This window comes from Rhea pennata, chromosome 3 (assembly GCF_028389875.1).
Source record: "Rhea pennata isolate bPtePen1 chromosome 3, bPtePen1.pri, whole genome shotgun sequence".
Classification (NCBI taxonomy): domain Eukaryota; kingdom Metazoa; phylum Chordata; class Aves; order Rheiformes; family Rheidae; genus Rhea; species Rhea pennata.
In genome coordinates, this window is record NC_084665.1 from 31915054 (window position 1) to 31930502 (window position 15449).

The following is a 15449-nucleotide window of genomic DNA, read 5'->3' on the forward strand; positions in this document are numbered from 1 at the left end:
GCTACATTTCATACTAAAAAATTCCATTTTAAAGCATCTTAGAAAGTCCTAATAATTTACTGCTTAATAAATCTTTATATACTCCTGTAGCATCAAAAACTTAATAGGTTATTACTAAACCTAGCAACCTTGTACTCCTTCCACAGATGTGCTCATAAGCATTTATAGTACACAGTATACACGTCTGAAACCTTCTGATACTAAATATTAATCACTTATTAATTATTCAGAAATTATTAATAAATGAAAGCTCAGTAGACTGTCGATGTTAAGAAAGAATTGACTATTATATTTTCTTTAAGGGCAATATAAAAAGAACTTAAAGGCTGAGCACTGAGCCATATAGAATTAAAAATCTCTCAGGAGGACTAGATGTATTTTTCCAGTGCTTGAGACCTGTTGAATATTAGCAGCTGAAATCGGTATTTATGAAAAGAAGTACTGAGTACCTCCTGAAATCGACCAAAATAGCCTTATTATTGCTGAAAGTTTTCTTAGGCATTCCTGTGTTTCATTTCCTATTTTTTGTCAGTGCTTGGCAAATTATAGTGACTATTTATGTAATTTATACAACTGGAATAATGATATATGTGAAACCTAATTTGGAATTTTCAGAGCTTTATACAAATTAATTTATCTCAGCAAAGTCATCTATATAAAGATCTAATTTGACAGAATTAACATAACAAAATGATAGATACGTTTGCTTGTGACAGTTAATGAAGTTACATGAGGGATTAGAAGCTCTTTTTTCTAGGTACTGTCCACATACATGATTTAAAAAAAATATATTTTTAGAGGGAGGTTAGAGTTCAGTATCAAGAGTAAGCACTGGTTATTTTCCATTGTGATTGTCCCTGAAATTATACACATTAACAGGAATCATTTGTGGATTTTTTGCTCTCTTTTCCTACGTATATATACTAGCAATTTATAGGTTTGCTTTGGCCAAGATCACTTTGTTTTCATTTTCAGGGGCTAACAGAATTACCAGTGGCTGTATTGATAATCTCAGGGCTATTTTTGTATGTTGAATCTCTTACAAGCCTGCTTTGCTTAATATTAAAAGCATCCTGCAAAGGTACAGTAAAATGATATTAAGAAAATATAATAAAGCAATATCTGTGCATACATAATTTTTATGGGAAATTTTATGGGAGTTGTGAGCACACAGTGATGTGATAGTAGACCCATTAGATTTATTTGTAGCAAAAGTACTGTCTCTTATAAAATCATAAACTTGAGGTAAGAATGATACTACATCACCTACTTCACTTGAGTTTTTCCTGTATTTTTCCTTATCTATTTTTACTGTTGCAAAACCTCTTAGAAGCTGTAGAATACATATAGCATGTACAGCTAATGCACTGACTTTACTTCCACCTTGTAATTTTTATGTTTTATTGTATTACTTTTGTTGTCAGAATGGTTTGATTCCTTTTGCTGTTTACGCTCTTCTCATTTGCACTTCTTTCTGGTCTATTTTATTTATTATATATAAGAATATGAGCAGCATCATTCCAGAGGTGAGATGCAGCAACCGCCAGCCACACCTTGTAGCTCAGAGATTTGCTAATGTCCCATTGCAGAGGCAATGGCTAAAGTTACATGATTTCTTTTTTTTTGTGTGCCTGTTTCTTACAATGGGTGATAATGTCCTGCTGAGACATCAGTATGTTTTTGTGACAGATTTGTTTGTTTCCTGTATTTCACTAATTATTCTCTCTCCTGAGACAGAACATTGCATGTTTATCCAAAGTAGTTGTTGTATACTCACTGTAAACAGTAGGCACCAGGATGATGGAAAGGAACATGTTGGTATTGTGTTCGTCTTTTTAATGTTTAACTACACTGTTTAAATTATTGTGTAGTTATTTAATCGCCTGCACATAACCATCTATATCGAAAGAGATATGAAAGGGAGAAGGAACACGCTTAATATATCTCTGCTGTATGGTAGCTGACTGTTACCCAATTCTTCATTCCTATGTTCTTCTATTTCATTAATATTATGACTGGTATCTTATAACGTCTGCGGGTGTGGAGTTACTCAGGGTTATGTTGTGACTACTTTCTTCTCTAGGCCCTAGGCTCCTTGACCACCACTCTCTTGCCACAAGGAAGGTCATACGGTGCTTAAGAAAGCCTTTCGCTTTGAAAGCTCATAGTGATTTAAAAGATATTCTGTATACCTAAAATAGCATATATTGTTCAATGTGATAGTTTTATAAATTAGTAGAATATTTTTAATGGATTAACTGCCAGAAGAATGTTAGACAGTCATGCATTTTCACCCACCTGCACAGTACTGTCCAGAGAATCTCATTTATGAACCTCTGCATCAAACCCATAGCTTCTACTTGGGCAATATCAGGGCATTTCAGAAGTTACCCCTCTCTTGCTGAAAAGACTTTCAGGGCTACAGAATCAACTGTACACAGAGTAGTTGCTACAAAGGTAATTTGCTTTCATGGTTATGTGTTTGCATTTATTTATAATCTCCATTTGACTAGTTCAGCTTCCAACACATCCTTAGATTTTCTGATGCCTTTTCTGTTAGATCAGAGATTCACAATCAGAAATTTCTTCTCCATGTAGGTGTTTGCAGGCTGAAGTAAAATAATTTCTTTACTGTTTCTTGGATAAATGAAATCAATTGAGCTTCTTATGCCTCTTATGAAGTATGTTGTTCTAAACTTCAGATCATCAGCATGACCTTTTACTGAGCCTCATCCAATTTTAACTTCCCTTTAAAATTTAAAAACAAGAACTAGACATTGGATTCCAGTGGGTCTTGCTGATGCTGCAAGCAGAGATAACCACATCTCCCAACTCCTGCTTGATAGTGTTTCTGTATATAAGTGCTAAGGATTGCTTGACCTCTTAACTGCATCACCATTCAGGAACTTCATGTTCGTGAAACTGTCTTTGATAACACTATTGCACTCCAGGGTATAAATTCCCATCCTTGTAGTGTGACACATATTCTTTACTCCTAAGTACATGATCCTGTATTTTGTTGTGTTGAAACAAGCTTTGTTCATATGAGCTCAGCTAACCAAGGGATGCAGAACTGCATGCATCACTGGCCAGTTTCCATCTTTAACTACTCCTTTGAGTTTCTCTCTCTCTCCCTCTCTCTCTCTCTCTTTTTTTTTTTTTTTTTTTTTAAGGGGAGCCTCCACTGTCACACTTTTTGTTCAAACTGTCCATGAATCTACCCCCAAAATAAGCACCTAAATCACACCTCATTTCAGTTAGGGGGCTCAGCATCTCTAAGAACAGAGGCTGTTTTTAAAAACATATTTGTTTTGCTCTGATCAGTAAAAAAATGCAAAGGTAAACACTAGAATAGGTTTATAAAATAGTAAAAGGGACAGACAGATTCCCTTGTTGCTGAACGTTTATCTTTCTTTTCTGGCTTCAGTGGTAAGTTTTGTCATTACCAAATCTGTCTTCTAACCTCCCCTTGACCTAACTGCTGAATTCCAGTGTTCTGTGAAAGTACATATTCTCTAGGTATAAGAATAGCAGCTGCAGTTACACTAGCTAGAACAAAAATGTACAAGGGCTATCAGTTGTCTTGCCTAGGGGCATAAGATGACTGCCAGCTGGGGTTACGAAGAAGTGTTTCCTTCCTCTGAGGCATTACATAATTGTCGAGGTATATTAAGTGTGCTGGGCTTTTTCCCCCACATTTGTTCAAAATTTACTATGCAAGCCAGTGCCATAGGAAGATGCCAAGCTAAAAAAGCAATTTGGTTTGTGTATTATGGCAATTCCTTTTATTTTATTTTTAATGCTGTCCAAAGTAAAATGAGATTCAGTATGCGTTTTACCTTGTTAACTTTGTAATGTATTGCTTTTAACGCTGCCCTGCCAGCTTTGTGACGCAAGTTTGACTGCAGCTGAGGAATATTGTTAATCCTCTCATTTCCTTGTGGGGAATCAGAGTTGAGCCAAATTAAATGTTTTGTGTTATGGTGTGGAGATTCTTGTTTTCTTGTAGAGTTGGACATAAAAAGTAAAAATGCTGGCTGCCAGGATCTCACTAGAGTGATACTGATTCTCCACATCCCATTTATGATACACCAATAAAGCAAAGTTATTCTTTTTCATCTTGCAGCTTACTCTTCACCAAAGTAAAACTGGAATGGGTACATAAAGGACCTGAAGAGGCTCTGGTGACTTGCAGACATATGTTGCAGATGTGGCAGATGGTATATAATGTTTCACAGCACAGGTAGGCTCTCTCCATAGTTTAACAGGTTCAGATTTTGTAATGAAAATGCATTTTTTCTCCTTTAAGTGTCCAGATACTGAAGTTACTTTGCAAAAAGGATGATAAACAGTACTGTTTAAAAAAGAAAAAAGAAAAAAAGAAATGTTTCCAGCCATGATTAAATAAAGAAAAGCAAGACTAAAGAAGATTTAAGATTTGGACCAGGAGTTTCTGATCTCGATGTTTAAATTAAACATCTCTATACTTACTCAGATGTGTAGAATGGAGGGCTGATTTTCTTCTTTTCTCCAATAGTGCTGAGCATCTATTTGCTGTTGTTTGAGTGAATGAGTCTGTCATGCTTTTTACCACCCAGGAATATGCAAGGGAGATACAGTCCTAAGTTAAGATGTGTGAAAGTTATCAAGTTGATTTTTCTTCTTTCCCACCCACTCTGGACATTGTCTCAGTCATGGTACCACTGTACAACTATTTGGGGAAAGTTATCTTTACACTGTACCTCTTATGTGTAATGTCCGGAGAGGTTGTGTTTGATGGGAAAGAACAGCATGCTTGATGGAAACAATCACACCAGCATGTTGCTGAAAGTTTGTAGGATTCAGTCTTGTACCCCTCATGTGAATAATTTTTATGCCATAAGTATTCCTCATGAAGCTGAGCAAATCCAAACTGAACAGAAGGGACTGAGTAAGACTTTGTCTTGCAAGAGAGGACTGCAAACTTCAGACTGAAGAGAGCAAGTTAGAGAACAGACAAATAATTCAGCCATTTGTACTGCATTTGGGTCCCAAGCTGTGTTTTGGCCCTTACAGTTAAAAAGCCAAGAAGCAACAGCTTTAGGCTTTTGATAAGCATCAGCCATACAAGCCTAAACAAAACAAAAATTAGGGTTGTTCCAATGTATATTTCACTGTTATTCCCCAGTGGGACTTTTTGACTTTCTGAAAAATATTTCACACTGCATTCTGTATTGGGAGGTACTGCTTGAAAAGTAACAAGAATGAAATTGGTACCTGCAGTAAGACTGAACTCAGTGATCTAGGAAGCCCCTTGTATGAAGCAAATTACAGCAGTATCAACTAACAATTACAAAATACTTCGGGTTGGGTTTTCGTAAGAACTTAAAGGAAATTTTTGTCAGTGGGACTTGGACACAGACATTTTTTAGGGCCTCTTGAAAAAGAGAAACCTACATTGGTATAAAGAAATTGAGATCTGATCTTCACAACACTTCACTAGTTCAATCAGTAGCTAATTACCCATACTGTTAAGTTGCATTTTAGTTACATTTGATTGCGTTTGTCTATCTTTAGTTTCCCAGCTTTGCAATCTTACTATGACTCTGTTAGACTAAAGAATCTTTCAGTGCCCAATATTTTCTCCCCAGGCAGGTATTCATATGCCATGCTCCAGTCCTCTCTTGTCTTCTTTCAGAAAACTGAATAATAAACTGAACAACAATAAAGTGTTTCCTTCAGCTCTTCTTCCAACTTCACTTTCTGAACTACTTTTTAAAACCATAGACATTGGAGCTGCATTTGGCATCCCACTATCAGCCTTTCCATTGTCATATGTGCGTGGCAATTGATTTGGCTACTGTCCCTTCTTTGGTGCATGGAAAGGTATTCTTGGTTTAAGGCCTTGTGCTGCAATTTTGAAGGAGGGGCTCATTTCAGGCCTTTTCCAGGGATTATTAAAGCCTCTGGGAATTACTGTTTTGCAGAATATGCTCCACCTGCTTATTAGGCTGAGATTTCAGTCTTTTTTTGCAGTTAAAAGGTCATGTCATTGGCTATATTAAGAAAGATTTTGTTAACTAAGGCCACCACATCAAGGCTACTCTGAATATTGATCTGTTGTCAATTTTTGCTATCACCAAACCTATACTATCCACCAGTCTCCTCAGCTGTCCTTTATGTAGGCATATAATATATAACTCAGTGTTCGGCCATATGCCTAAACACTGCCATCTTGGTGCTGACTACTGTGTCAAAATATGTTATACCTCATGTTAGTTATATCTGAGTGCCTCTGCTATGTTCCTGCTCACGTAATGCACTAGCAATATGGAGATACTCCTGCAATTCCATGGTAGTTCCCCAGCCAAGGCAAGTACAGTTGTGCAAATCCTGGGTAGGAAGACAGAAGTGCAACCCAGAGAATTTAGTTTTTCCTTACATTCTGTCACAGCATGATCATTTCGAATGAGATGTCATTGTATAAAACAGTACAGAAGCCAGGGAAGCCCAGTCAAGGCTAGAGCTTTGTGTGAGCAAGTCCAAATGCCCAAGAATTCAGGACCGACTAACAGAAACTGTAGTTTGGATTACAAAGACCAAGTAAAAGATTAATTAGCTGTTGTAAATATGACTATGACTGTGATGAATGACAATAAGTAACGTTCAGTCCTAGGTTGTATAGCTAGCAAGGACAAGACTTTGTTTATCTTTTGCTGTTGTTCTCAGTGTTAACAGAATAATCATGTTTAAAACCACATAGCAGTCCCAAGCTGATTCTTTTGCTGGCTTAATGCAAATTCAAAGGGAATCTTGTACAATCCATACCAAAGGACCAATTAGACTAGAAAACTAGGCATCCAGAGCAATCATGAATCTGTGATAAGTTTTTCCCTTGGGGCGATATTGGCTAACGGCTGAGCTGCACACTTGGAAGTGTGCCAGAAAAAGAAGTGAGGACAGTCACTTTTCCTTTTGATATTTTGTCCCTAAATGGATGATGAGAGGAGATATCATCACCATCTGATCCTAGGGAAATGGCAGTCTATGTGGTGACAGGAAGGCTCAGGAGATCTACATTAAGTGGTTTTCATTTAGGCACCCGCGGTTTTATCGCAGTTTCCCTTTGGAAGACCTCTGCTGAGGACAGAAGTCATGTTAAAGAGCAGGCCAGATATTCTTCCTTTCGTAATGCAGCACTATGTGGTAGATTTTTTTCCTCCTCCTCCTAAACAGGAGAACATAATCCCTTTGAAATGAAGAAATTAGCACCTATGGGGAAGATGGTAATCGGTTTGTTTTGAAAGGATTAGCATGGCAGACCTGTGAACAAATCCTGCAGATGAATCCAAGGGACAGTGATTCTTTCTAGTGTGTGTTGCTGGGGGGCACTGGTTGGCCTTCTCTGATCTAGCTCCCAGCTGGCAACCTGGTCCTTGTGCCGTGGTTCACAAAGACCCCAACAGTTACATAAATCCGTGGTGGCAGACCTCCTGGAGCCCTTGCTGGGCGCTGTGTCTCTGAGTATTTGATTTCTGCTCTAGCTGGGAGGCTGGGGATGTTTAAATGACACATTCAAGAAGCTGATCGCCTGCAACAGAAAGGCTGAGTTTTCAGTTCCAGTAGAAGTTAGATGAAATTATTGCTCTGAGGAAAACATGGTCTCTCTGCTGAAAGGTCACTAGATAACAGGTTTGTTTCTTTACAGTGGCTCTGAAAAAGAAAGTAGTGTGACAGAAGTGCCAGTGATCAAAAAGCATAATGGAATGCATCTCACGCTCCCGGATGCTCACGACACTGATTCTGGTGAGGAAACAAGATTTTTGCTTTCCCATCCTAAATATGTACTTTCATGAGAGAAGAATGTATTATTTTCTGGTGGGGAGGACTCTGGGATGGGAGTCAGGAGATCTGGATTCTACTCTTGGACCTATCTCCAGGGCTGCTTCTGTGCTGCTGAATGTGTCACTATGGTTTATCTGTACCTTGGCTTCCCTGTTTATAAAAGCAAAGACATGGATTCCTGCTTTCTTTTACAAAGCTCTCTGAGACAAATATGAAATGTATTTGAAGAGAGTTTATTATACTTCTGCAATAACTAATTCAGTCCTTTTCCTCCACCCCCAACCAAATTTAATCCTTTTAAGTGTCCTGATCACGACAACTAATATTCTTGTTTTGGAAAGTTGAATGTTATTTTCTATTAGAGGGTAATTGGGTCTTGGATTTATGCATAAACTGTGTGATGCTTTATTACAGGGTAAATATACAGTAACACATATCATTGGATGTAAATAACAGACATCAAAGCTAATCTTGGCAGGAAGGGTAAAAGAGAATTTCTAATGGTGCTGCTAACTTGTGATTTTATCATGAGTCTCATGATATTTGGTGTTTCCTTTAACACCTCAACTCTCAAAATCAGATAATTGTGTGAGAAGCTTGCCTTTTAATTTTGTTTTTTTAGAGAAGCAACTTTCTACCCTTAAGGATATAGAAGAACCCTTGGGGGAAAAAAAGAACATTACAGGTTCAAAAAATGGACAAAAAATGTATATGAAAACTTACATATTTTTAAAAGTTTTTATGCAAGCTTTATGCTTTAAGGTCATGAGATTATGGTTTGTTCAGGTCTTAATCTGAACATTTAATTCTGGCAAAACTGAAGTCACAGTCTCAGCATACATGACTGAAGAGAAAGACAAGTATGACTTTTATTCAGTTATATGTGTGTAGCCCCTATTTACACTTTCCTAATGTTTAAAATTCATTACAAGGTTAGGTCTTGAGCATACAAGCACTCAGGCATCGGAACATTCAATGTGTCTGCTCTTACTTTTGTTTGCAATGTTGAGCCCTTAGGGTTTGTATTTACGACACTGTAATCTTACTGATTCTATATACATATATTAATGTAATTTTTAATCTGTTTATGCCATTTCCCTTGTATTAACCTTTGCTGAGGTGAGTCTCTGTATTTTGTTTAAAGCCTTTTTCTCATTGTTTGTATGAATCAGTGTTCTATAGTATTTGACTTACTTAAAGGGACTAGGACAAATATAGCACAGGTGAAGGACAAATACAGCACAGATAGGTAAAGGGGATATACTAAATGAATTACAGACATATGTGCAGTTTGGCATGTTAAGAATGATCTAGAAAAGTGAGTGAGTGTGACAGGAAGAAGTTTCTGGTAATACAAAATCATTTGCAGGTGATTGTGAAGATTTACAGAAATACCCTCTATCATCCCTGATACTAGGCAGTAAAATGAACTTTCAGTTTCAATGGATACATGCTGTGAAAATGGTTTGGAAGATCCTGTAGATAATTTGCAGAAACATCTCACTAAGCATTACTGGGAAAGAAATAGAAAACAACAAAATATTCTTATGCTACAGCACATACGTTATCCATCTAGTTCCCAGTCTGCTATTGAAATAGTGCTTGACTTTTGGTGCTCAAACTGGCTGTATCCTGGATTTATCCCTGTACCTTCAGCCCTAGCGAGTGCTTAATGCTATATAGAGGGTACACTTGTTCTTCAAGGAATCTCTTGCCTTACTTTGCAATTGTCTGGAGAAAGGAGTGAGGCCAGGCTTGAGCTAAGCCTGCCTCACAGCATGGTTTGAGTTTTTTAAGAACACTTGTCACCAACGAAGCCCATAATATTTTGGTGTTCTGGGCTACCACCTTCCTAAGAGCTCAGTCCCTGGAGCATCTCCTCCACAGTCCTCTCTCGTAGCTTCTTCCAGTTTTCTTGCCTCCTGCTCCCTCCTCTGCTGCAGACCTGCAGCAGCACCTCCTCCTGAGCCACAGCAGACAAAGCTCAGGCAAGTTTGATCTCCATGTTGTGCCCTCTTCAAAAAAGCATCTAGGCTGAGTGTCTGTCCCAGCCTGCTCTTATCCCATACCTAGCAGCCAGCATGCAGTGAAGCACCTGTAACTCAGCAAAGAACAAATAAATGTTAAGTACAAGCTTTAAAGCAGCTTTTCACGTATGTAAAGTGATTTACACTGAATGCAGTTTGGCTGTAGCCAAGAAATGTTTTCCTTCCTCCTTCTTTGAGAATCTAGGTTTCAGTGCTTATGCAGTCACACCCATGATGGAGATAAGGATGTCATGTGTCCCTAAATTACGCCATCCAACGTAGCATGCAAGTGGAACTGGCTGCTGTAAGCCGAGGTGTGTGGCTTGCTGCTTTGCAGGCTCTGCTGACGCTGCTGTTCTCCATCTGCAGAAAGCAGGCAGCTGGAGGTATTGTCTCGGTTGGGGTCCTCTTTGAACATAGTAGGAGGTAAGATTGGAGAATGCAGCTCTAGCCCCTCTCACCCCCACATCTCCCTGGAGCTGCATCTGCTGCTTACTACTTTGAAGGAGGGAGGATGTCTGATCTTTGCATCATCCTGGAGCAGGCTGCAGTTTCCATCGTGAAATCCCCAGGGAGCACGCAGCAGTATCACTGTAGTGCACAGGCGCTCTGTGATCTCTGGACTTGTCACTGAAGGAGGGGATTACTGCGTCTGGGTTTGACACTGTCCTCTCCCTCAGAGAGATTATTTGCAGTGCTAGAATTTTAGTTTGGCTGCCAGGATGATTAATTCCTCTTTATTTTCTTCATCTCCTGACTGAAGCAGTGTTTCTAGCTAAATTCACTGATAGCAGTCAGCTGTCTTGCTCTTTCATTCTTCTTGTGATTTAGTCTTATCTTATAATGCTCTTGCCTGAATTGGTTTAGACTAGGAAATTCTGTGTTTCTTAAGTCTAGTAAATCTACTGAGGTTCATTTCTATTTTGATTTCTATCTTTTTCATAGATGTGAAATGTTAAACCTAGTTCTTCTTGGTCTTACAACAATTTTAAAACAATGCTTTAAAATTATTTAGATATATTTTGTGTGGCTTATGCTCTGAGCTCATCACATCAAAAACAATTTTGTTATGATTTTTTTCCAAAATGTTCGGAGGGCTTTATTGAAAAATGTGAAGTTTATACTTTGTCTAGTGGAGCTGTTAAAAAGAGAAAAAGACTGCACTAAAATACCAAATAGATGTGATATCTTCTTATGCCAATGTTTGCATGTATTTTGAGCATGACATTAAAGTTCTGTTAGGCAGGTTTTGTGTGTTTTTTTTTTTTTTTTTTTTTGTTTGTTTGTTTGTTTTGTTTTTTTTAGCATGGAAAGATCCGTATTTCTTCAGGAAGAGACATTTTGTAAGGAGACACTCAGAGACATTTTCTAATGTCGCTTACTGGCTTTTTCACTCTGTCTCCCTTTCTTCCTCCCCGCCAAGATCAGAGCGATATCAGTGTGATACATGCCTACCTCCTCTCTGAGAAGACTGCGTGTTAGATGCATAATGTCTTTTGGCTCCTGTGTTGAAGAGGCTGCTGCCTGCAGCCCGCCCCCAGGCTCACCATATTGCCTGACTGCCTTCAGATCTGTTGCTGTGCACCCTCCACTCAGAATAGGCCAGTCTGGCAAATACCTTCTTTTAAAGCGTTTATTTGGGCAGACAAGCATTAAAGAGCCTTCCTGTGAGTGGTTCAGCAGGGATGGGGAAGAGGAGCTATAACAAGCTTATGTGTGTAGGCTAGGATGGAGGGAGCCTTTTCAGCTGGCTTATGTGCGACTAGAGCAAGATCTGCGTGTGATACCCTTAAGGATGGAAAGGATCCTCTCATATCTGCCTAGTGTGGTTTCATTCCTTGCTTAAGTTTGAATATGAAGGAAAGTAATCAAAGGACTATAATGCAAAGGCTGTTAAATGCAAAGAGCCACCGCTCTTAAGTGCTGCATAACTTTGGTTCTTTTTTTATGTGTGTGCATGTTGAAGCACACAGCATTGGGCAAGATCATCAAATCAGCCTTTCTGCTCTTGGAAACTACCTGACTAATGAAGAAAAAGGAGAAGAGGAACATCTAAATTGTATTTTTGGAGGGCAACTAACTCAGTGATGGTCTTTTAAAGCCTACTTAATGTGGGAAGGATGTTTTCTTAGATCCTAAGTGGCTGTTCAGTCTCACAGCAATGTGTGAACCTCTCCAAAATGCACAGAGTTGCCTTACGGTGGCATAGTCTCCTCGGATTGACTTGGAAGGAGAAGAGGGTTTCCCTGAGCTCTAAGGCTGTGAATAAAACACCACCCTATCTGTTCATCTAGTGCAATTGGAATAACCCTCTACATTTTGTACAGGTACTTTGAAGAAACCTGGCTCCAGAATGCCTCTCTGAAACAGGACAGTCTTAGCAAGCTTTCAAACTATACTAACATGATGAGGAATGCTAATAGAAGAATCTGGCTAAGTTGGCTGCAAAATCTCCAAAGCCCATATCATTTAAAGTTTGCCAATTTAGAATGCAGAAGGCCAGTTCTGACTTTGAAATGCTCCTAAACAACATCAACAACCATTCATGTGGCAATTTGCATGTTGCATATCCAGTAGAAGAATTCTGCTGGGGCTTTGCATTACTTGGGATGAGTGCCTATTAGCTTTTCCTATATTAAACAACCCTTTTGTGACTTAGAATTCCTTGGAGTCATGTTTCAGTGAAATGTCTCCTAAATGGAGGGAGGGAGAAGAGCGTGTGTGGGATGGGCAGGGGGAGGAATTCCGTACAGTAAAACAGGCTGAAGATTGATCTGTTAAATAAACTGTTAAATAAAATAAATTCTCTGTACAAAGCTGAACAGCTTTTACTGTACCATTAAAGCCGTAATTACTACATTACTGCTTTGTCATCTCTTGGAACGTTAGATCAGGCATGTCTTTGAAAACATGTAGGAATTTAAAAAATGCATCTAGGAAGAGCACATTTGCATTTTCCAAGTGAGCTGTGGGAGGTGTGTGCACTGAGCACTGCAGGGCTGTTTTGAAGTTCTTGTGCTTAAAATGAATGGCATTAGTTAGCAGTGAGATAATGGGACAACTATTTCCCATAGCCTGGGAGTTGCATTCGTGGCCTCTCCCTAGACATTACTCTTTCTCACAGGCAGGCAGCATTGCCTTGGCTTACTTAAAAGGTGTGGGCTGTATTCTGCCCTGCACTGTGCAGGTGTCTTCACAAACACACATGCATAGGAAACAAGCCTGCCCCCGCGCCCGGCAGAGGGCTGGATTCTAGCTCGGTGCTCACATGAGCACGGGCAGGGGGACTGAGCTGTTTTACCTGCTGGCAACCCTGGCCCCTGGGCGTGATGGTCTGCTGTCAAGGAGGTGTGATGTGGCAGCATGTCTTCAGTGCTTTCCAGCTGGAAAAGCACAACCATCTCAACTTCTCCAAGTTCATTCCTAGGATCTGCTACTTCTTCCGTGTTAGTTCTGCAAGAAGAAGTAGAATTTTAACTCCAGGATCTTGTGGTCTACAAGGTCAGCCTGTAAGGATAAACTGAAGAGTGATGTTAATCAGGGCTAGTGCTTCAGTCACAGCAACTCGAGAGAGAGAGCGCTTGTCAACCTTAAAGTCATGTTAAACCTATGTATATTAAATAATTTATTTCTCAAAGCTTTAGAAAGCAAATTCTGAAATGTCATTTTGTAGCTTCTTGCTTTGTTGTTGCTTTCTTGATCCTCCCTTGAGAGGCTGGCTCACCAGCATAGTCCTGCATGGACTGTGGTCTCTGTCCAGGCATTATTTCCAGGAGTAGCATTTGTTATGATGTTTTGTTCTCAGAGATGCAGGTGCCAAATATTTTATTCTTGAGTAAATGTTACAGTGCATAGTAAAGGTTAATATACTCAAAGCAGTAAATTACAGACTGCTCCCTAAAGTTAAAGGAAAAACCAAGCTGTCTCTAAACCGACAGAACGATATTGACGTCACTTCAAATCTGTACACTCTGCGAATGATACCTACCTACCTTGTAGTGCTTTACTAAGATTTTACATTAATGAGCCAAATTTTGTAATTCTATGGTGACAGTGTGCTTATAAAACAAGTTATTAATAGGTATTCTGAGGATGTGTTCAGTGATAGAATACTACTTTCCAAACAAGAAAAATACATTCCCTGATGGATGCTAAGCAGACCTTTATAAAATTACTATCTGTCTCTTAATTCACTTGTTTGAGCTGCAGCCTTTGGGTAATTTAGCTTTTTTTTTTCCCCCCCAATAAATTAACCTTTTCTAACGCCAGATTCTCCAACTGGTTGCACCAGAGTCAGTGGAGTTCTTATGACATAAAAGTGATGCAGTAGAGCGGAGAATCAGACCTGCTGTCTAATGAGCCAAAGAAATACTATGATGTGTGAAATGCACTGTTCTTTTGAATTTTTTGGTCTATAGGATCACAACGAGCCTCTTCTGTTGCTGCATCAAGACTGGAGCAGGCCATGTCTGAAATAACCATGCAGAGTACTGCACTGAAACAAGGACCTATGCAGCTGTGGACAACTCTTGAACAAATCTGGCTACAAGCTGGTAAGTCCTGGTATTTGTGGGCAGCCTGGATTTCCCTTCTCTCCATCCTCTAGTGGCAGAGACCATGCAAAAACTGTTCTTATAACTGAGTTGCTTGATAGCCTCAGCAAAGGCTGAGGATGCTCTAATTCTGAAGAGATTACCTTTTTTTTCCCTATTTTCTTCGTATTTTAAAATACTGTATTGTGGATGCTTTCTGTATACCTCTCATTCATGAAACTGAAAGGTGACAGTGTTTCCTGCTGGATTTTTGGCATCAGTTTGAATGACATGACGTAAATATTAATGGAGTAGTTGAAATCAGGACTGCTTCAGCATCTTATACCAGCATAAAATCTGCCCATCTACCCCAGCTGTTTTTGAAATAGCATTTATTTCATTTAGTCTAACAAATATGTTATTGGGATAGTGTGATTTTTCAGCTTATCTCTATTTTTTCTTAATACATGGAAAACTTCAGTCATTGCTAAAATATGTTTTTAAAAGAAGAGGTGAGGCAGTTTCTCATTAGTAAATGGTAGTTGATAAGGGTACTTATTTTCATTTTACTTCTTGCTTCCCCTTAATAGGACTGGGCAAGCCATGTGTCAAATGTTGTCAGAGTGAGAATGTTACAGTCTAAGCTGAATTTTAAGTGAAAATTAGTAAATAAGAAAGTCCTCCACTCAATTTTTCCATGGCTCTTTGTTCCCAGCGACTTGTAGGCTGCATGTCAGTTTGAGACAGTCTTGCAGGGATGTCACAGCAGTGCTCATAAAAGCAAAAGAGTGAGGAAGAACTCCCACTCCACGCTAGGGGTGACCTCCAAATTTATGAAGGAGTTTTATATAGGGCGCTCTGTGAGGAACCAAGTTACACAGCATGTTTTGCCATTTGCATTCCAGCATTTCAAGAGTGGTTAAATATTCTGACTCTGCAGTTTTGCTCTTACAGATGCAGCTTTTCTTCCACAACTGAGCCCACAGTTGTATGCCTGAAATTACATTTGAGTGCTGTGATTACTTCTTAGATGGCTGCTACCATTTGCAACAAGAAAAGAGTAGAG

At 39.1% G+C, this 15449-nt stretch overlaps 1 protein-coding gene across 5 annotated transcripts in view; it reads left to right on the forward strand.

Moving 5' to 3' along the window:
• Nucleotides 1-15449, forward strand: part of TTC7A (tetratricopeptide repeat domain 7A) — a 183111-nt gene that overhangs the window by 117288 nt on the left and 50374 nt on the right. For all 5 annotated transcript variants that reach the window (XM_062571935.1, XM_062571934.1, XM_062571936.1 and 2 more), the window contains 3 exons: nt 4127-4243; nt 7688-7785; nt 14270-14404. In XM_062571935.1, the coding sequence (XP_062427919.1) occupies nt 4127-4243; nt 7688-7785; nt 14270-14404 (350 nt within the window). The remainder of the gene's footprint in view (nt 1-4126; nt 4244-7687; nt 7786-14269; nt 14405-15449) is intronic.